This window comes from Chelonia mydas, chromosome 3 (genome assembly GCF_015237465.2).
Source record: "Chelonia mydas isolate rCheMyd1 chromosome 3, rCheMyd1.pri.v2, whole genome shotgun sequence".
NCBI lineage: Eukaryota > Metazoa > Chordata > Testudines > Cheloniidae > Chelonia > Chelonia mydas.
In genome coordinates, this window is record NC_057851.1 from 105,531,295 (window position 1) to 105,554,558 (window position 23,264).

The following is a 23,264-nucleotide window of genomic DNA, read 5'->3' on the forward strand; positions in this document are numbered from 1 at the left end:
AGAATTCTTGTATTCTCTCCCAGTTTAGCCACTGACTCATTGTGTGACCTTGGGCAAAACAGCTAGCTGTGCCTCAGTTTCCTCATCTGTAAAATGGGGGAGAAAAGCCTTACAAGAACATTGCAAGACATAATTGGATGATATAAAGTGCATTTAGATTTTCATATGAAAGATGCTATGGAATGGCAGTAATGATGACAGTCTATAATACTCTGACAAAAAAAACGTAATAGGAAAGGTTAGTGTTGAAGATTATTAACTTTAGCTGCAGACTAACTGGGATTATTTGTATCTTTTTGGGGCCAGCATTGTTTAGAAAAGAGGGACTAGGGAAGTTTTCACTGGAGCTAGTTCTCCACAGAATGCATGCAACTAATTCTCAGAAATGCTCTACATTCATGTACATCTACAGGAGGATGTACAGTACAATCATGCTTTAATGATTGTGAATCAAGACTTATACACAGACATAGTAACATTTTCAAAAGCCCCTACATGATTTAGGAAACTAAGTTTCATTTTCAAGAGTAATTTAGCACTGATTGCTTAAGTCCCACTGAAAGTCAGTAGCTCATAAGTCTCTGAGTCACTTTTGAAAATGAGACAGGCTTCTGTCACCCAAGCACTTCTGAAAATTTTTCCTGATGTGTAGCTAGCTATTCAGTCAGGACAACTGTGTTATTATTTTAAACAACTGGATTTTTAAGATTATTACTAGGCATTGGCCTAGTGGTCACCACACAGTGATGACAATCAGGATCTCTAGCCTCAACTCTAATGACCTTGGGCAACTACTTACACCTTCTGCCTCTACCCACCTCTAAAACTGGAACTAATAAGACTTACCTACCTCACAGGGGACTTGTGAGGATCAAGTAGTTAGCTGATGTTTGTCAAATGCTTAGAGTTATAGAAGTACTGAGTATAGTTGCTTTATTATTAAAATATCAAGTCACGATACAGTTCAAATGGTTTAAAGAAAAACTGCATTTCTGAGGTTGTAAAATGTTTGTCCTTTTTCATTTTAGCTAGTTCCTCTCACGTAAAAAAATCATCTGTCTCCAAGTCATCTTCTTCACAATCTCCTTCATCCACAACATCTCATCCGAAAGCCTCTAAGGAGACAGCACCTAGTAAAACGGGCACATCAGGAACTTCCAGGGGCAAGAGAAAACCCGGGAAGCAGTCAACCCCACGAACCCATGCAGATGGGGACATTTCTTCCACCTCCAATGCAGCAGCAGACAGTTTAGAAACAAAGGTGGAAAACTCTCATCCAGAGCAACCTCCCTTCATAATTTCTGAAGCTGAAGATACAGACCAGCAGAGCAAACTGATTGTCCCTCCTCCTCCCACTGCTCCTCCTCCTCCGCCGCCGCCTTCCTCTCCTCCTTCAGCCAGTCAGTCCACTGACTCTCCAGAAACACCAGATGTACCCATTAGCACCGAAGCAGGCCTGTCTGTTCCAGGCTCAGATTCTAATCCTCTTCTCCAGACTGAACATGAAACAGACAATGAAAACCTTAGCAGGGCAGCCCTAGACAGTAGCCTGGATAGGAGTGAAGAAAACACAACATGGTAAGACTCTACTGTCGTTGATAAGCAATAAGGTGCTAAGCTCATTGCTAGGGGTGGCGAAACGATTCAGATAAAGTAAGAAATGCTTGCAGTCTTGCACCTTTGCCTATCAGATCCAAAACTTTAGTTAACTTGTTTTTCATTATTATTCATTTTCACTTGCCTTTACGCTTCCATGTCCCAGTCAAAAGTAGAAGTGGCAAAATACATGAACAAAACTCGAAAATGCTTTCCCAACATAACCAGAATGACGTTTGCAATGGCAACTGCTCCCCTCTGCCACCCTTTTATAAGAATAATAATAGAAATATCTGCTTGGGGTATTTTTTTTTATCAACCAGAAAGGAAGAAGAATCTGAGACTCTGTAAAGTCCAGAAGGGACTTCACTATTGCCATTCTGCGTAACAGGAAGGGGCCCAAATATTGCAGTGATGGGCATCAATACCAAACCCTAAATAACCTTCCCTTGAGGCCCTGCCCTTGCACCACCTCTTCCGCCAAGGCCCCACCTCGCACTCGCTCCTGTCTGTCCCCTCCCCCCCCCATCGCTCACCCTTAAGGCATAGCTCCCCAACTTTTAAAAGTGATGGGGCCATAGCCCCCTGGCCCCCCTGCTCTGGTGCCCCTGAACCCAGTCACGGTCAGCATTAAACAGTGTTAAACAAGGTGTGGGGTTTGGTATCCAGAGACCGTAGCCTTCTTAGTACCATGGCAAGCACGGTTAAAAATCATTCAACCTTTTATCAAAGATACAAAGAAGAAGGAAGAACAGTTAAAGCACTGGAAATGTAAAGTATTAAGAAAAGCTTTCATTTTAACAACATCCCTTCTCCCTTTCCCTTTAGCTGAAGAAAATTTAGAAGGAAACCTCACCCCCCCCCTTTGTTTGACAGTCTATTAGATGGTATCAAAGATGGCAATAATTGTCCATTTGGGGAGAAGAGAAGTTAGCTGAGATGGGCTGGAGCTGCTGTTGTTGTGTCTGTTGTTAAAGTCTGATCCCATTTCATCTAAAGCAGTGTTTGGGATTCATCTGGAGTGGTGATGTAACTGGGTCCCTCTCTCTGGCCCAGTCTGGTCAGAATATCCCTCGGGATTAGGACGAAGAAGATCTGGGGGGTCCCAGCATATGGTGGAGTTGGCAGCCATGAGGGTAAACCTCACTCCAGTAGTCTCCATCTGTTCTTCCATTGACACCCCCACCCCCACCCCAGTCTCTTTCTTTTAAGGACCCAAAAAGGGAATGATGGTGGAATAGCCCATCCCTTCATTATTTTGTCCACTAATTAGGCCTAGTATCCGACCCACCAATTTTGGCTCATTAATTTCTGGTTGTGCAGCTTCTATTTTTACCAAGCATGATTTCAACATAGTTCTTGAACCATATCAGTGTGGTCTTTTTTTTTGTTTGGACTAATTTAGTGTCTATGTCTGGTTCTCTTGCACCTGTTTATAACATTAATTACTGAAATCAACTTGACCAACTTTTCATCAACATTTGTTATTTTAGGTTATTGTAACGTCTTACTGACTGAGCTCACAGTTAGGGTAAACTTGTCAGCCCCATTATCACAACCGTGCTCTGTTTTCCTCACAAGAGAAATCAACATCATTCACAACCACACTAAGCAGTTCTAGTTTCTGCACTTAGATGGCATAAAGGGGCTGTAATCCAGATGCTAATCACCAGCAAAGAATTCCCCTGGCATAGAGGAACTCCCGGCTAGCACATCTCTGCCACGATCAAGCCCCTGTGCCTCTGTCCTTCCCTCTCATCCCACACAGAGGGTGGAAGGGCAGTGGGCATGGTGCAGCTGTACTCAGTTGCCCCAGTCCTCCACTGATATAGGCTCCACTAAGGAGAGGCATACACGAGTGGTGTAACTTAGAACTACCTGGTAGCAACAGTCAGTGATGGAGCCAGGCTGGCCTTCAGATCAGGAAGCTGGAACTGGCCCATCCCATCCCCCTACCACAAGCAGGCTTCTGGCTCAGGAGAGAATCTCCTGCACTGTATACACCTCTGATTGTTGGCTGTTAATGCATTTTATGTATTACTGGTGCAGCTCATCATTAAGACCATTTGCATCTCTTTATATATAAGATTAAGTCAGTCTGAATAAAACAGCTTGTATTTTCATGCTTGCTTATCCAGGCGATCTCCTTTTGGTGTTCTGTCTTGCTTACCTTAATGTTACAGCATCTTTATTATGTATCAACAGTTCAGTTACCAAAGAAGACCAGGAAGAGGAGACTCCTAACCTAGCAAGTCCTCAACCAACAGAAGAACCTCCTGAGCCTATGGCCAGTCCAGAAAGTGAGAGCAGCAAAGAGAGCCACACCAGTGACTCCGATTCAGATGGGCCAATACTCTACACTGATGATGACGATGATGATGACGATAACACAAGTGCAGAAAGTAAGACAATTTAAAGAGGGATGTGTGGGGGAGAGATGTTCACTTTATATGAATGGCAAAAGTAACCCATCAGTGAGCAGGTAGTTTAACTCAGCTATTTTCTGAAAGAGCCTCCTTCATCTTTGGTTATGGATTTTTCAGGCACTTGACTCTCTTAGCACAGATGATACACTGTGTGTGTGAAAGTTCTGAAATTTCGTCGGAGTGACCTATCTTGGAATGATCAGGAGGAAGCTGTTTGTCACTGTGCTGAGTTGGGATGCAGGGGAATGGCAGTCTCGGTTATGCGATTGCTTGAGTATTTCATTCATTTGGCCATTGGTCCAATACAAGGCAAGCAGTATGAAAAATGTTATTCATAGGGGTACAGGGTAGCTCAGTTGATTTCTTTTGAGATTGGGTCCCACCCTTAGTTTAAGTATATTGGTGGGACAGTGTTGGGAGGCTTGCATTGTCATTGTCCATGCTGTATCAGGTTTTTAATGAATAGATGACTACAGCCCCCACAGCTTTCCATCTAAATACTTTACATGCACTAAATGCACTTTTAAAAAATGGATTTGCTATTGTGTGATAATTTCACAGATTAGGTCATGTCTGCAGAGTGCTTTGAAGAGGAAAAGCACTATAAAAGTGCTAAGTAGCATTAAAAAATGAGGCGGGGAAGTGAGGGAGAAGAGGAGAATTAGACTGAACAGTGTAAGGCTTAAGAAGAGAGAAGCAGTTTGCTAAACATACTGTTTTTAAAAAGAAAATAAAATAACCTGTAATGTATCAGATTTCAGGTAGATTCAAGCCCAGATTTCTCATTTTTATCATATCACTTCACAGACGATGGGTGAAGCTTGGAAATTCACTCACTACCTTTGAACATCTTGGCAGTCAGCTTGTTCTTTTCTGAGTCCTTCAGCCTTTTATTGTCATGAACCAAGTTGGAACTCTTTTTCTTCTGATGTTAATTAAAATTCCTCTCTTGCATGTGGAAAAAGCGGCTGCTGTGGGGATGTATTAAAAGTTCTTGCTGATAGTTTGCATCTGTAACCTGAGTGTGAATGAACTGACTGTCCCCCTCCTTTTTTCCTCAGGCTCTTTGGCAAGTAAAATCCGTCGTAGGGATACTCTTGCTATCAAACTTGGCAACAGACCATCTAAAAAAGAATTGGAAGACAAAAATATCTTGCAGCGTACCTCTGAGGAGGAGAGGCAGGAAATCAGACATCAGATTGGAACGAAGCTAGTGAGGTATCCATTGCAATCTGAGGGTGGGTTTGGGAGGTAGGGAAAAAAACAAGAACACTGGCATCACATCTTAAATGCAGCCACAGTATTTGGTGCAGGATATTCTGGGTTGCCAGGTCTGTGAGCATCTGATACATTCTTATGGCATGAACTAAATTATTTTGTGTACTTGAGAGCCAGATTAAAAAACATATTTTATTCCTTAACGGTGGGTGTGATGCATCATATGTGTGGAATTCATGGGGCACTTTCTCTTTAATAATAATAATAATAATAATTAATGTAGGCATGTGGTTCTTATCACTAGTGTCCTGGCCAAATTCCAACTCCAGTAATCATATTGTGCTTACCTACATTTCCTCCATAGGTTAAAATGAATACACTGTACTTAACTTCTTGTCTTAAGCTGCCTTGCATAGTAGTGGTGGTACTGACATGCTCCACTCCAGAGGTGGCTGAATTTTGGCCATGGATAATAGATTATTACGCCACCCTAGTGGCTACATGGTTATGTTCATGTAGAGCTTTACACTTAAAGGGGAGTGTAAACCTGTGTAAGCACTATGAAGTTTAACACTCTTATCAAACTTTTTAACATTTCAGTCAGCACCTGGCACTTTAAGGGTCTGATTCAAAACCCACTGAAGTCAATGAAAGTCTTGAGAACTACTGATGAAAAGCACTATATAAGCGCTAGGTACTATATTATTTTATATTATTAATATTGTTGTTATTCAATGGGCTTTGGATCAGGTCCAAATTTTCTATGTACTTTTCACAATGAGTGATTGCTAAACAGATTAAAATCACTCATTTTTAACCCTGTCTGACTTTGTTCAAACTCTGTAAGCTGGAGAGAGTCATGTGCACACTTGAAAATTTGTACATAACTCAGTCCTCCATTGACATGGGCTACTTTAATATATATACACAGTTACTGCAGCCCATTGCCTTAACAGGTTTCTTCTCTACAATGCAAATCAATGGAATACTATGTATTTGTGGGGAACTTCCATTATTCAGTGCCAGTCCCCTGTAGCTACATCTCACCTGCTTCTCTTACCAGAAAGTCCATCCTGCAGAGCTCAGCCGCTCAATCCCACTTTCCAGCCTACCTCTGTGGCTCCAGCCTCTGCTGAAGTTTCATGCGCTTACCCACCCCTGTCTTTGCCCCTTCCTTCCATTTTTTCCCACAGACCAGCTAAGGTTTTCTACTGCAGTCTGGTGGACATGATTAGATTAATTATGCCAGTGATGCTCCTTGGTGAATCACAGGAGTTTACTAGACAGAGAAGCTGCCTCTGGGTCTCCTAACTTGCACAGATACCCAACGTTAACTTTCCTGTTGAAACTTCTCCTGCTTCTTTGCAGCCCAGAAGTGAATTTCTTTAGTAAATTTATGGCAATATTAACCATGTTTTATAGGATACAAGCCTGAAAATAAGTGGTTTTCAGACATTTTTAAAATGTTCAGATACTTTTTGGCATGTAGGTAACTAAAATAGTTTTGATTTAAATCTCCAGAGTTTGCATATATGTAGTACTCAGTCAGTAGTGTGCATTTTGCTGTGTTTAAAACAAATGAAATTGAAAGAATTTATAAATGCATGAAAATATTCCAACAGTTGCACATTATATTACAATACAGTACAGGGGGTTTTTTGTGCAGATTATTCCATCAAACTAGATCCCAAAGTGGAGTATTTTAGAGCCTTTTTTTAAAGGTTTGCACACACAGTTACCATGATTGCATCCTCACATTGGTCACTGGCATATCTAAGTGGCCAGCCATGCCTCAAACTAGACATATGCCTGCTCAGTACCCAGTGTATGTGCTCAGTTGTAGAAACTGCATTCAGATTAACCGTGCAGTTGCACACCTACCCCTCAGTGGAAAATGAAGAGCATTAAAAGACTGATTAAAGGAGTTGCATTGCAGACTTTAACAAAGCAACCTGCTGTTTTTATTGTTAACCTTTGATTGAGAAATCTTGGTTTATAAATGGTCATTTAATTTGTACTCACAGGAGACTTAGTCAGAGGCCCACAACTGAAGAGCTAGAGCAGAGAAACATCCTGAAGCGTAAGTATTCTGTGCAGATTAGTGTAATTATTTATTCAGCCAAAAAGCACAACGACTGTGGGATTCATTAGGAACCTTGACTGCTAGTATAAAATGCTAGATTCATGCCTGGAGAGAGATTGGTGCTTGGTGAAGTAGCATCTTGACATTAGACCCACCATAAATCTGTAACGGCAGCACTAAATACAGGCTGTAGTCAGGGAGACAAACTGAGTCATTGGTCACACCCATACTCTTTCCCTTGCCTTCAGTAGAGCTGCATGAGTGCGTCTGAGCGCAGAATCTGCTCCTACTGTTATAAAAATCAGTCAGACAGGTACTCCTTAAAGGTATTTTTAATTCTTTTCATCACTCCCCACTAACTTTTATAAGGAGGAAGGGAAATATTCTGTGCCCCCCAAACAGAGGTAAACATGAGTGAGTAAAGTACAAAGAGCAAAAGAGAGGTGAAGGGTCCTGGAGGAGAGGAGACAATACATTCCAGCTCCTTGAAGATGTAAAAGAAACCATGCCTCCCTAAAGCTGTATTAGTATTGCTGGGTTCCTTTGTAATGGGGAGGGAGGAGGAGAGGCAGCATGCCGCCAGTGATGTCAGCCCTGCCCACCCTCAGATCTGCTTCTCCCATAACTATAGTTATGCATTTTTCCATATTGCCCCCATGCATGGAACACCCTCGCTCAACTGATCCGTAAGGCTGCCACTCACCTCTCAGGACTCAGACCTTCCCTGACATCTACAAGCAATTGGCCCGTTATCCTGAATAGGTTGAGTATAGCTGATGTGTTGTTTAATTGTTGAAAAAAACAATGGGTATGAAGTATATTGTACATACTTTGATTGTTTGCCCATCTTCACCCTTATTTATGTTGCTTGCCTACTCAAACGGGTAAGCTCTTTGGGGTAGAGACTTGTGTCTTCCTTTGTGAGTGCCCAATACCTACCATATTATGGGTTCTACCAGCATATGAGTAATAAATGACAGCAATAATAATAGGAAAACTAGTCCGTACAATCAAAAAAACCCACCATGTAGACTAGATGTGTAGAAATTTTCTAACCATGACATAAATGATACAATGTGTGTAATGCTACATTTTTCAAGCACATAGTCAACCATTGCATGCCTGGAATCCATCTCGAAATACTTACACACAATGTGTGAGTGGAAGAGAGGAAGAGAAGAAGGCATGGATGGCATGCCTGGTGAAATCCAAGTGACTTTGGCAACATCACTTGATCAGGCCAACAAATCAAAAAAAAAAAAAAAAAAAGTTATCAGCTTTCAGAGAAACCATAAAGCTGATAAAATACCAGTGATGTCATCCAGCCTTTAGGATAATTACTAAAATTGTAGTTTCTGGTTATCTGCTATGCACTGTGGTACATAAAAGAGGGTTCGACAAACTCCTAGCCAAGAGGTGATCTGCAATATATTTTGTAATGAGGAAAATTTTGAATCTCTGCATTACACTATCAAATGTAATAAAGATAAACTGTGAAGTATAACCATTAAATGATAACCAGTCAGCAAACACTGGACCACATGCAGGGTTTAAAATCTCATATAGTATTTCCTGGAGCCCCAGGGCTGGGGGTTTCTGCCCCACAGGAGGTGCCGGGGCTGATGGTTTCTGCCCCACAGGGGACACTAGGGCTCGGGGCTCCTGCCCCGCGGGGTGCGCCGGGGTTCGGGGCTTCCGCTTAAAGCCTTTGAAAAAATTTACCGGAGCTCCGCTCTGGACAACTCCAGCTGAATTTAAGCCCTGACTACACGAGAAAGATAATTCCAAAAACTCATACCAGTATATCACAAGCTACTTCTGCTGACTTTGAGGACACGAGTTACACTTTCCCTGTCCAGGTCTAATAAACGTGATCTATCAACATGTCAGAGGACACAATCAAACTAAAAATTACACCTAGAACTAATTTTTTGACCTACTACTGTTACACATAACACAAAAGATGAATATAAATGATAGAGATTAACAGAAGATAAATATTTTCTCTGTCGTTTCAGCTTGTTTATCTTGTGGGTTTGACAGCACTTTGTGTATAGTAACTTTCACTGTTTTCATAGAATAAACAGTCATTTTCCGTCAAAATTTATAACTCTGCTGGACACTAAAAACCACGGTTTTAACAGAGACACTGGTTTTGTGGCTCATTACAGTTTGTAATACACCCTACTGCCTGCTAACCCTCCATTGTTCTACAACTGCAGAGGTGTTAATTGCCCACTTTGTTTTAAGTGGTCTCCTACCGTGTGTGTATGTAGAATTGTTATGTTTAACAATCTTTAAGACCTTGAATTTAGCTTGAACACTCAGGTTACTTTCCCCATACTTGAAGAGAGCTGGTCTACAATGAAAACTTACATAGGTCTAACTTCGTCTCCCAGGGGTGTGAAAAATCCGCACCCCTGGTGATGTAGCTATGCAGACCTAACCCCCTGCTATGTGCACAGCGGTAGGTTGATGGAAGAATTCTTCCGTCGACCTAGGAACCACATCTCAGATCAGGTCTGTACTAGCGCTTATGTCGGCAAAACGTTTGTCACTCAGGGGTGTGAAAAAGACACACCCCAAGCGACATAAATTTTGCCAACATAAGCGTTCATGTGCACTGTGCTGTGTCGGCGGAGCACACTCTCCCACAAACATTGCTACTCCCACTCGTTGAGCTGCATTTATTATGTCAGTGGGAGAGCTCTCTCTCATTGGTATAATGCGGCTACGTGAGCGCTTTTACAGTGGCACAGCTGTACCGATACAGCGGTGCTGCTGTACGCTTGTAAGTGTAGACATGGCCTCAGGGAGGGTGGATTAACTATAACAATGGGAGAATTCCTCCCATTGCTGTAGTGAGTGTCTACACCACTGTAAAAACAACGAGGAGTCCTTGTGGCACCTTAGAGACTAGCAAATTTATTTGGGCATAAGCTTTCGTGGGCTATAACCCACTTCATCAGATGCATGGAGTGGAAAATACAGTAGCAGGTATAAATACACATCACAGGAAAAGATGGGCGTTGCCTTACCAAGTGGGGGGTCAGTGCTAAGGAGGCCAATTCAATTAGGGTGGATGTGGCCATTCCCAACAGTTAACAAGAAGGAGTGAATATCAACAGAGGGAAAATTATTTTTTGTAGTGACCCAGCCACTCCCAGTCTTTATTCAGGCCTAATTTGATGGTGTCAAGTTTGCAAATTAATTCTAGTTCTGCAGTTTCTTGTTGAAGTCTGTTTTTGAAGTTTTTTTGTTGAAGAATGGCCACTTTTAAGTCTGTTATTGAGTGTCCAGGGAGACTGAAGTGCTCTCCCACTAGTTTCATGTTTTAAGTGTAAACATATCCTCACCTACCTGGTCTCTCTCATTTTCCTGTGGTATTTGTGTGGGTCTTGCTCAGAGAAGCAGGACAAAGAAAAACATTTCAAAAATTAGGAAATTTTTATTGTAAAAGGTGGCGTGGGCACTCGAGCACATGTAGTACCTGAAACTACTTTTTATTCATTTTTTAAATTTAACACATTTCAAGTCGATGGTGATCTTTTAAATGCCAAACAGGTGTGTTGCTTACGTTGACAGTGCCCTAAGCCCATTACCAGTGTGGGCTTTCTGAAATTCTCTTAGCTCTTAAACCAAATGTATTGTTTATGGGTTTATTGTGCCCACTTCCTATGGACCGTTCTGAAATGTTTACATCCCTTACATTCCTGTATTGTTGTTGTGTGCAGGATTTGTGAGTGAGTCAGAATTACTTTCATAAAGCTTCCTTTCTGCTGTGGTGGGTTGTGTTAGTGTTAGAACTGCCCATAAACAGAGCAGTACTGCAGCTGGAGAAAAATTGTGATTTGATTTATTTTTTAGCATACACTTGGGATAGATTAGCTGATGCACAGAACAAATTGATCCAAATATTTGCCCCAAAATTAAGTTGAATCCAAACCTTTCATAAGGTTCAAAAAAGTTTTTAATACTTTGGTTTTTTGCACCTCTAGCTAAAGCAAAGATTTATGATGTCAAAAGATATTTTTTATTTTTATAGTTTCAGCTAAACCAGGAAGTACTGGAAATCCTGTGACAGAGATTCTAGCTTGATTTCTAGATCATAGACCCTTGGATAAGTGTGTATAAGTATCCAGACTTTTGTACCCTTCCACATTAAAAATGAAAAGTTAAGTAGTAACTTGAATGAGTTCTAACACAGGCTGGTTTCTTGCATGCTGACTTTGAAACATTTTAGATGTGCATCCTTGAATCAATTATGGTGTTGCATTACAGCAAGGAAGCTTTTTCAGCTCTCACAAGGAATCAAGTTTACAGCCATTGTGTTTTTCTGTAGCTATAAAGAATAGCAAGGCTTTTTGGACCGTGTGCCTGTCCTCTTGCCAAGCCTGGCTTTTTAGAAACATGATGTAGCTTTTGGTGCTAGTTAGGGAATATTAATGATTATCTTTGAATGTGAAAACAGAAACTGCTTTTTGTTTTTGACAGCATTCCAGGATCCTAGTGCTTTGTTTGTCGTCTTTTTCATTTCCCTAGCAATCCTACAAAGTAATCTAAACATAGCTAATCCCCACAGGGACTCAGTGGAAAGTTCAGTTTTACGCTCCTGGATTACTTTATAGTTGAAAACAGAACAGTCCTTATGCGGAAAGATTTCTCTCTTTTCTTCCTGACTTTCTGTGGTGAATTAAAAGTCCCATAATGAGGCCAGGGTCTAAAATGCCAGTATTTTCTGTCGCAGTCGTGGCATAGATGTTTATTTCTCCAAGGTCACGAATTAAAGAGACACCAAAATATCCCATAATTGACATCAATTTAAAATTCCTCTCATCTAGGATCAAATTCTGGCTTGGGCAGTGCCTTCATGTATGTTCCAGAAGCAGCAGCCAGGAGAGGAAGGAAACCATAGAATAGTTTTTCCGGTCAAATTCCAGCTGCCCTTCAAACCAGAGGAGATCACTCTGCAGGTCGTCCGTAGGTGGAGCTGCAGAGGGACATTCCAGGATAGGGCTTGCAGATTGCGAGCATGGTGCGTGCATTTAACTCTCAGCCCCATACAGATGATTTCTGCTCCTAGGGTGGAGAGCGGCCAAACTGGTCCCATGAACACTTCTTTTGCAGCATGAATGTGTATGCCTGTTTGGCAAGTCAGCCACTTTCATACCTGCAGCCAGAATTTGGCACTGAGGAGGGATTTTCTAATGTGTCTAAGTGAGTTAGGAGCACATCTGAATTTTGGTGGTACTCATGCTCCTAAATCACTTAGGCATCTTTCAAAATCTCACCCGGTATGGCCAATTACAGAAAACAAAAATATTATTCTATTGCTGAGAACTGTTTTAAGGACAGTATTTATGTAGGAATTACACTAAAACAATGTTTGGTCTTCTTGGCCAACTATCTCCTGTGCATCCTCTTGTGATCTAGGGTCTTGCTACAGGCAGCCTGTCTCAGTTTTTCCCTCTTGGACTGTTCAAATAAAATTTCACCCAGGCATTTTCTTGGTCAAAAATATCCCTTCTTGGAGTCTGGGTTTATTAATATAAAATAAACTCTAAATAAAATTTAAAATCCTAAACAAAGTCCATTCATAATCCCACACAACACAAGGTTTCTCTTCCACCTCCCAGCCTTTCCTGCTTGGGGCCTTTGCATTGTCTCTCCTGCATGGACTGGATCTTTCCCAGGGGTCCCTACCATGATCAACTCCCATAGTCTGAGGGTCTTCCTCACAGAAGCTTTTGCAGACTCCACAGCTTCCTGAGCTTCTCCCCTTCATTGCAGAGCAGCCCATTGCTGCTCTTTATAGGGCAAACCACCCAGAATCCCTAATCTCTCCAAGATGGGGATCATGCTGTAATCAGGGTTGACTAGCCATAGCCCTCCAACCCTGAAGGGGTAATCCACCCTGTTACAGTGTGAAAAGGGTGTTTTATGCGTGAGTTACAGTGCTGAGTGCCTTAAGTCAGTGAGCCAGCTCCTCAGCCAGTGTATCAAAGAACTCTACGTAGCCACAGGATTTCAGTCCTTTTTCTTTAGGGCTTGAGTTTTATTTCTCCAAATAAAACAGTTCAACATAAGTTCAACATATAAGCCATGTCCTTTCCCCTGACTGCAGGGTCTCCTGATGGAGCTCATCTACTCAGTGCAGGCCTCGTTCCTCACACCCTCTGTGTGGGTATAAAGAAGGCTCTCTATTCCCTTCTGCTGGAGCTTTCCTTCAACAGAGTGGCTTCCAGCTAGAGCTGTTCAGGAATTTTTCAACTAAACATTTCTTTGGATTCATCAAAACCAAAATGTTCTTGTGGAAATGTCTCAGTTTCCACTAAAATTTCAGTGGGAAGATTTCTTCGGTCCGGGATGAACTTTCAGGTGAAGGAACAAGGGTCGGGGGAGAGAGAGAAACAGACAAACACACATACCCAATAGCCAAGTGATTACAGCACTCCTCTGGGATGTGGGAGACCCACATTCATGTCCCTGCTCCAAATCAGGCAGTGTAGGGGCTCAAATCTGGGTCTCCCACATCGCTAACCACTGGGCTGTTACTAGTGGGGGCAGTCTCTCTCTTGTTAATAATTTTTCACAAAAGAATTCAAAAGGTCTCATTTTCACTCAGATGCAAAACAAAAACAAATATCCCAATCTCAAAATTATTCACAAAATGGAATTCTTTCTGGCCAGTCCTACTTCCAGCCTTCCTAGCCTGCTCCCTTCAAGGTGCACACTCCCAGGCCTGGTTGCTAAGGAGAAACTCTCTGCTCTTTTCTCATCTGTAGCCTTCTCCCTGAACTCAAGCTTCCCAACAGGCCTAGCTCTGAGTTACAATCTTCAACCATGTGACCCCAGAATTTATTCCCTTCACCTTGGTGGCACAGAGGGCAGCTGAGCTCTGACCCCCTTAAAAGGCCAGCACATCCTGTGCCTACTGCCAAGTAATTGTATCCCCAAATTTAAAAGAATTATGGTCTAGAGAAACATAGATCCGGTAGACTAAATGATTAGTAATGTTTCCTTGTGATATAAATTCAGAGACATAATCCCAGTATTTCTCATATGGAGGTTCTTACCATGCTTTAAGACATACAGTGATTTAGACAAGCAAGAGAATTCAAAGTTATGAATAATAACTAATTCTAGAAAGAAAATAACAAAAACAGGCAACAGTACAATGTGTGTGTTCACTTACAATCTCCTTTGGGCTCTCTCTTCCCTCATGAAGAGCTTGCAACAGAGATTACACCCGGGAGATCCAGTTCCTGTAGGGACAGTCTTCTCTAGATGAGCTAAAACCAAGTGAATTAATCCCTAATTTAATAGATCCTGTTTAGTTACCTTAGATATTGTGGTTATTGATTACAAAGGGAAATTTGTTTAAAAGTAAGTCATTTCCACGTGAGTTATCATAAATATACTAAAACAGCTAATAAATGAGTAAAGGTAAGTGATCTTGCTAAACTCTGTGAAATACAGTAAAGGAAAGAGAGCTTTAGTTAGACTACTTAAAGAAGTCATATGAAGAATATTCACTTCCATATCTCAATACATGTAATTTCAATCATAGAGTTAACCCAGCCTTGGCAGTCTTTGCAAAATTTTATCTCGCTTGAAGCGTGAAGTTTGGTGGCAAAATCTTCTTGAGGAGCAGTGCTGGTGTTGATGACTTCTTTCTGGTGCTGTGATTTTCATCTGATGCTGTTTTCTGTTGTTTGTTTCTTTCTCTGCATCTCATGCTTTATCAAAGGAAATTTATGAGTACTGAATGATGTTCTGTCTTCAGTGATACCCGGGTCACCCTCTGTGAAAACGTGTACAACAGGTGTACCTGTTGAACAACCATAAGCCTAACGCCTATGCGAGATTCAGACTCCGTTTTGGAAACACTGTATGTTCACACCGTTTGGCCATTTATTATGGATGAGGGCAAATCATACTGAACAAGTGTTCAGAACTGTGCTCTCACCTTCTTCTAACGCAGTTTGGTCACATCCGCAGTGGACAGATAAACTCCTTTAGAACTAGAGTTGGTCCTGAACCAAAACCCTCAATCCAAACTCATGACCTTGGGGAAATGTGGATCCAGATCTGAGCTTTGCAGTTCAGCCAACATCTCTGATTGGAATATTTCATCCACAGTAAAGATACACTCAGACATAAGCAACAGAGCTGGGCAAATGATACAAATAATTTTCTGCAAACATTCATCAGTTTAAAATAATTTGTTTCACCCATGTTTGTACCCCTTTTTAATTTGCTTTCCACAGACATTCAGGCAATCAGTTTTCACTGACACAAAAGTTTCTGGAAAGCAAATTTCAGTTACATGCATAAATATCTGCAGAAATTTTAAAGTTGCGTATGCAATTATTTGCCTCATCTGACCAAGGAACAGAAATAATAAATTGTGATTGGTCTGACTAATCACAGTTAACCAAGACAGCTCAAATTATGAAAATCAGATACTCACTGAGAACTATTAATGATCAATACATGGAATCTAATAAAAAACAACAACAACAACAGCAGTTCACTGTCTAATTTCCACTAACAAACAAATATGAGGAATTTGCTCTCTGCTCATGGATATTCTGGGAGCAAAAAAAAGAGGTTAGGTTCATCAGGTAGGTTATTCACTGCAAATTATTTTCTCTGCCCTAGTAAACACAATTAAACTCTGATTCTAGACTAAGGTAAAGGGGACCTTGGGAATAAAGGCAATGATGATCTTAGTCTCTTGGCAGGTAGGTGAAGCAGCTGTGCAACTCCTTGTTTGCTATTTCACAGAGTGGAAATGACGGTAGCCTCTCTGCTATATTCCAGGCACAGGGTAATAGCTACAGAAGGCTACAGAGTTGGGAATTGGAGAGGACAGAGAAAAGCAATGAGAACAAACACACAAAAATAGGATAGCTCAGAAATATGAGTATGCATGAGCCAATATTCTAAGGCCTGAAACTTACTACCAGGAGAAATATACCGTATACAGTTATAGCCCCTTAGTCATCCCCTTTATTTCTCTCTTCCAAAAACAGAGAAGAATGAAGAAGAAGAACAAGAAGCCAGGAGGGAATTAAAACGCAGACTCAGCAGAAAGGTGATAAAATGTTTTATGTGTAGTATACTTGTATGTATAATAAAGGATGAGAATTTTTCTTTATACTATTCTAAAGTATATTCAGACATACTGACAAAATTCCCTTTCCCATCTCCATTTCCCCAAAAGGTAAACCCTGTTTAAAAGACAGAATGGGCCAAAGTCATCCTTGGTATAAATCCAGTCTGTCCAATTTTCCCTAACATTTTTACAGGGCAGAATTGCCATCTTTGAAGGAAATGTAGGGCCCGATTGTGATTAGCCTTTGCATGTGTGTGTAAGGAAGGGGTGTGAGTACCAGGAGCTTTCCCGAGTGTGCGCACACACACCCATGCAACCCCAGGTGTAGGTACTTGCCTCTTTTGGAAAAGGAGGGTGCTGGAAGAGGTGTGAGGCCCTGAAGAGCCCTCCACCACTATCCCATACACAAGCCGGTAGAGCTTGCCCATCTCAGATGGGAGCACATACTACATTCTCCTGTTCAGGGTTGGCCTAACTCTGTTCCCATTGAAGTCAATGGTAAATCTCCCACTCACTTCAGTGGTAGCAGACGTAAGCCAACACTGAAGGTTTCTGAAAATCCCACCCACAGTGCCTCAGTGATGCACAGTGTCTCTCAGAGCTCTTAGTGGGACAACGGCACAGTCCTGATCCATCGAGTATATCTAAATCACTAAAATTGATCATCAAGACCAAAGTGGGTAGTACCATGTAAAACATTGCAATGCAAGACTCTCTCAACAGGTAATGTATAACTTTTTGCTTGTCTTTCCTAGTCTAGTACAAGAGAGAACCACAGTATACAAAATATTTATCATTGTGCCCAAGTCAATTGTTAAATTGTGTTACTTTTTTGGATTGTGATCTTCCTGTTAATCTCATGGATGTCTCTTTTTTCTGAATAATGAGAAGTTTAAAACCTTAAAAAATAATTTTACATATATATATATATATATAATGCACATATTTGATGTGTGTGTACATATATATTATTAATTATATATATGTGATCCTGAAGCAACAAGCACATAAAAAATTAATATTTTTCTAATTGTGTCTAAATTGCTTGTAGACATGCATGTTATTGCAGATTAGGGCTATATTCTGCTCTCCATTAAACCAATGCAAACCCAGTGATTTCAACTGGATTTTGGGAATACAGGAATTGTCATACTAGATCAGACCCAAGGTCCACTTAGTTTCATATCCTGTCTCTGACAGTGGCCAGCACCAGATGTTTCAGAGGAAGGTGTAAGAATCCCATAGTAGACAGATGTGAGATTATCTGCCCTCTACCCTGAGCTCATCCTGGTCCCTAACAGTTACAGATTAAACCCCCTGAAGCAGAAGGTTTAATATTCCTTCCAAAATTGTGTTAATTGCAATAATGTTGGATAGTCTTGCTATCCATACAACTATCCAATCCCTTTTCAAATCTTGTTTAGTTCTTGGCCTCAGTGACTTCCTGCGGCAATGAGTTCCACAGTTTAATCAAACATTCTGTGTGAAAGTAGAAAAGGAGTACTTGTGGCACCTTAGAGACTAACCAATTTATTTGAGCATAAGCTTTCGTGAGCTACAGCTCACTTCTGTAGCTCACGAAAGCTTATGCTCAAATAAATTGGTTAGTCTCTAAGGTGCCACAAGTACTCCTTTTCTTTTTGCAAATACAGACTAACACGGCTGTTACTCTGAAACCTGTGTGAAAGTATTTCTTTTTATCGGTTTTGAATTTTAACCTTTTAATTTCATGGAATATCCCCGTGTGCTTGGGTTACAAGAGAGGGAGAACAGAAGTTCCCAATTTACCTTCTCTATTCTATTTGTTATTTTATATATTTTTTTATCATGTCCCCTCTTATGGGTCTCTTTTCTAAGGTAAACAGTCCTAGCTTTTTTAGTCTCTCTCCATATGAGCATTTTTTTCCAGACCCTTGATCATTCTCATTGTTCTTCTCTGTATCCTTTCCAGTTCTACTCTATCCTTTTTGAGATGAGGAAGCCCCATAGTATGACATACAATTTCCCTACACTTTCAATCATTAGTTCACATTAGTTAATGTGTACCTTGATTGGGGTGACTCAGATCATTTGGTTCAATATCATAATAAAGATAGATTCTCTGATTCACAAATTCTTTTTAGTTAGAGAAACCCATCAAAAACCTGTTCTCTTTTTGTAGTGAAAAACAGATGATTGTAGGTATTAATGTAAATACTAGCATTGTCTAAGAGGGTAAATAGCACCAGTGTAGCAAAGTAAAAATTAATGTTCTAGAGACGATCTGTCAAGATTCTTTGTGGCCTGTCTGACAAAGATTAATTTTATACTCTAAGAAACTAGGTTGCACTGCTTTCTAGTTCCTGTTTGATGTTCCCTAGATGGTGCCTTTTTTTAGACACCTGAAAGTGACCCTGATTAGAAATACCAGTAATGTTCTCTTGAGGTTACGTCATACCCTAGGTTTTATTTTGGCTTATTCAATTTACTCTTTTCCACCTCCTGTTCACAGCTCAGTCTGAGACCTACAGTGGCTGAACTGCAGGCAAGAAGAATCCTACGTTTCAATGAGTATGTGGAGGTAACAGATTCCCCAGATTACGATCGCCGAGCAGACAAGCCCTGGGCAAGGTTAACGCCTGCAGACAAGGCAAGAGACAAATAGAGATTGAATTCTATAACTTTCAAAATATTTCTCCGGTCTTATTTTCAGTCCCTCCACACTAGTATCATTAATGACATCTTCTTGAGGCAGTGACATTGTCATGGTACCATGCATTCCCCACACATAACAGAACCCACTCAGATGCCTATTAAAATTGTACTTACCAGCTTAGTTGTGGCAGTTCAGAGATGAATCTCTCACATTTTTAAAATCCCTCCTAGGCCAGTTACATCACTGCTGTGAGCTTTTAGTTGCAGTCCTTGGAATTCAACCAATGTTTCTGCAGTTAGAGGCCTACATGCTGGCCCTTAAGTGCTGCTTTTAAAACCAGTTACAGTGAAATATAACAGGCTCTCCCATTACTGTAAAAATGTTTGGCCACATGAATACACCATCACTACATTTGTCAGGTGACCAACTGCATTCATGCACCATTGGGGAATAAACTCAGCCTTCAGCGTCAAAATCCTACGTCTTTACCCTGCAATTTAACAGAGCGGTGAGATTAACTCGGTAGTAGAGAGAACTTTAAACAGTGAGAGAAGCTACCAGGTTTCTTATTTACTTATAAGTAGAGTTTTAAAAATTAGGTAAAATAATTCAGAAGAAAAGTCATGCTTTTTGGTGAAAAGTCATAAAATATTTCAGGCTTACTTTGCTAAAAAATGGATTCAAGTCTGAGAACGTGTTTTCATTCTTTGTGGCTGCAGATAACTTCAGAGGGCAGAGCATAAGGAACCAGCTCCCACTCAGAAGGCAGTGGCAGCTACTAGTCTTAGCTTCCAAGTGACTTTAGCAGTTCGCTCCAAGTACAGTGAGTTACACTGTTCTAGCCAGGCGGGAACAAAGACCTGAGTGGCTGTAGCAGCGTCTGCATCAGAGAGGAAAGGGCTGTCCATGCCGGCCCCAAATGGGGAAAAAAAGATGGCTGTGCCCATTGGTGCCATCTGAGCATCTATGTGCAATGGTGTCACTAACTAAATCCTGATATTACCTTCTGCTTTCACAACAGGCCGATGGACGCTCTCAAAGGAGGAAGCAGACATATACCTTGCCAGATCCTCACAATATTTTCAACCAGCATTATCACTATTTTCAGAATTGAGTTTAGGTCAACTGGCTTTTGTTCAGGCCCCATCTATGCCAGATTTTGGGAGAGCATGTAGACTGGTACATCTGAGTCTGATGAAAAGGGGCTCTAGAGCAGAAAGTCAACAGTACATTGAATTCACTGTAGCCCGTATTTCCTCATGATCTCCCTTCGTGGTTTTATAATGGTTGAACAGTAGAGCTGTCAGAACTGAGCCCTGCAAGACTTCACAGTTGAAAGCCCTGAAAGAGAGGACCAGTCACCCAACACCATCCCCTGCCACTATTCCTCTGAAAGGAATGAGTGGATGAATTATCACGTGATCCCATCTACTCTTGCCAGCCTGCAGTTACTTCAGCAGCCCCTCATAATCAACTGTCTTAAAGGCCTCTGAAAGATCAAGTAGAGTCACCAAAGACATTTGGCCTTAAGTCTCCTTAGGAGATCCTCAGCCATGGTGTCTCCATGCCATGCTCAGGTCTGAAGGAATCCCGGGTGCTTCACATTATTGGATATCTCTAACCTGTACAAAAGAAGGGGGCAAGTTGAGAGAGGTGAATGTAGGGGTGGGAAGAGAGGCAAGAGAAGCTGGCTTGAATCCTCAGATTTTTGTTGTGAAATGGCTGTAAAGTTCAGGATCCAGTTATGACATTAGCCCACGAGGAAAGAGCTGGCCATTCGTTACTGTTGATCATGCTGTGAAGAGCGCTGTTTTCTTCAGGAAGTTTGTACCTTACACAGTACAGCACATTGTTTGGGTGCAATTCTGTTAAGCTGCTTGTTCCTCTGCCTTTCTGGAAGGAATTACTTTTCTTTTTTTTTAAGACAAATCAGTAGGGCATTTCAGAAAAATCTAGTCAGCTGTCCCATTCCCCTCTTTGACCACCACTCCCGCTGCAAAGATACCTGCAGGATTTCTCTACTAGAAATGGGTGGTTTACCAACCACCGTTTCTGGACTAAATTGTGGAGAAAATTCAAGATGCTGCAATATCAAGTAAGGCAGAGGTTCTCAACCTTTTTCTTTCTGAGCCTCCCCCCCCAACGTGCAATTAAAAACTCCACGGCCCACCTGTGCCACAACAACTGGTTTTCTGCATATAAAAGCCAGGACCTGCGTTAGTAGGTAGCAAGCAGGGCAACTGCCTGGGGCCCCATGTCACAGGGGCCCATGCCAAGCTGCATTGCTCAGGCTTCAGCTTCTTCTCTGGGTGGCGGGGCTCAGGGCCCTGGGCTTCAGGTGCTGAACATTCTCTATTCCCCATGAAGTCTTCAGGAGCTTAGAGCACTCAGCACCTTGCAGGAAACTGAGGTGAGCAGTCCTGGTGCAAATAGCAGCTTTATCCATCTGCGTTGGGAGTTGCACCAAGCAAACTACACTGGTAGCTAGCGCTGATAGGTCAAATCTGTGTAGATGAGGCCTCAAGTCACAGCAGATCAGAGTGCCACATTTAGAAATGATACAAGAAGGGCTTGATTGTTCATGATAGCAGTGGGATTTTTTCACTTGTAGGTCACGTGCTCAGGTCTGGCTAATAGTGGCTGAAAGTCATTATTCACCACCTGAGAGACAAGGACCAATAAAAGAGATTACCTCACCCGCCTTGTCTCTCTGATACCCTGGGACCAGCAACACTGCATACATTATTACCCACCTGAAGTACATTTTTAGGCTCAATACATTTTGTAATGAACAGGTTTCCACAGCACAGTTGGCACAAATTGGTCTCCATGTTTTCAGTCTCAGCAGAGGGGCAAAGGGTCCAGTGAATCTGAAGACTCCATTACCTCTTTTCCGTAGAAGTAGTTCCTCTAGGTCCAGTTGAAGCACATCAGTGGAAAAGAGGTCTCCTGAGGTCTCTTCCAGCCCTAATCTATGAGAGGCTGAGGGAACTTGGGTTATTTAGTCTGCAGAAGAGAAGAGTGAGGGGGGATCTGATAGCAGCCTTCGGCTACCTGAAGGGGGGTTCCAAAGAAGATGAAGCTCAGCTGTTCTCAGTGGTGGCAGATGACAGAACGAGGAGTAATGGTCTCAAGTTGCAGTGGGGGAGGTTTAGGTTGGATATTAGGAAAAACTATTTCACTAGGAGGATGGTGAAGCACTGGAACTATTTCATTAGGGAGGTGATGGAATCTCCATCCTTAGAGGTTTTTAAGGCCCGGCTTGACAAAGCCTTGGCTGGGATGACTTAGTTGGTGTTGGTCCTGCTTTGAGCAAGGGGTTGGACTAGATGACCTCCTGAGGTCTCTTCCAACCATAATATTCCATGATTCTATGAAGCCTGCGCTATACCAGTTCTGTGGATTCAGGACTCTGATATCTTGTCAATCAGTATGGCATATGCTTAAAAACAAGGAAGGGTGCAATATCTGAGCTGTCTCTTTCCTTACTATTTCAGCAGCCTTGTGCTAGTGTATCATTGTTGTTAAGCAGGACAGTCCCCTGCTGGAACGTGAAATTTATCATTTAGGAGACGGCATTCTGATGACACAGTGTAAACTTACCACACTGGAATTCTGTCCTGCTTTGAAAGACATTGCTCTTTAATGAGCTGCTTTTTTAAAGGATTACTCAAATGGTATTACTTGTATTTGAAATACAGAAAGGAGAAAGACAGAACAAACCTTTCACTGAACAGCGGGGTCTGAAAGCAGTGGTTTTAAAATGTTTATAGATTTGGACCAAAAGCATTTATAGCAATACCTGTGTGTGTAGAGTGGCCATTTAAGAAATTATATGAATTACATAGTGAATTAAATTGATTACCGTTTTTTTTACATAGGCATTAAGGACTGACATTTTAAAGTGTGCTGAATTTCTGCTGTTCTTTAGTATCTACCAGCTGAAAACACGACCCTGGAATGTCCAAACACCTCACATAATGTTACATAAAATTGATCAAACAGAGTGACTAATTTCCATTTGAAAAGTGGCATTCATCTAGCATTCCTAAAATCTTGTCTCCAGTCGGGAGCTATAGGAATCTTGCAGTTTATGCAATTGCTATGCATGAAGTATGACTCATCCTTCCCTCCAGGGCTATATGCTGTGATAATCTCTTTGCAGATGCATACTAAGCAGGTGGC

The 23,264-nt window shown here is 41.5% G+C and overlaps 1 protein-coding gene across 6 annotated transcripts in view; it reads left to right on the plus strand.

The window, feature by feature from the left end:
• The window catches only part of PHACTR2 (phosphatase and actin regulator 2), a 228,110-nt gene that overhangs the window by 191,892 nt on the left and 12,954 nt on the right, over window positions 1-23,264 (plus strand). For all 6 annotated transcript variants that reach the window (XM_037894918.2, XM_037894916.2, XM_037894917.2 and 3 more), the window contains 6 exons: window positions 1,029-1,578; window positions 3,802-3,998; window positions 5,084-5,240; window positions 7,265-7,320; window positions 16,362-16,423; window positions 18,936-19,073. In XM_037894918.2, coding sequence (XP_037750846.1) covers window positions 1,029-1,578; window positions 3,802-3,998; window positions 5,084-5,240; window positions 7,265-7,320; window positions 16,362-16,423; window positions 18,936-19,073 — 1,160 coding nt within the window. The remainder of the gene's footprint in view (window positions 1-1,028; window positions 1,579-3,801; window positions 3,999-5,083; window positions 5,241-7,264; window positions 7,321-16,361; window positions 16,424-18,935; window positions 19,074-23,264) is intronic.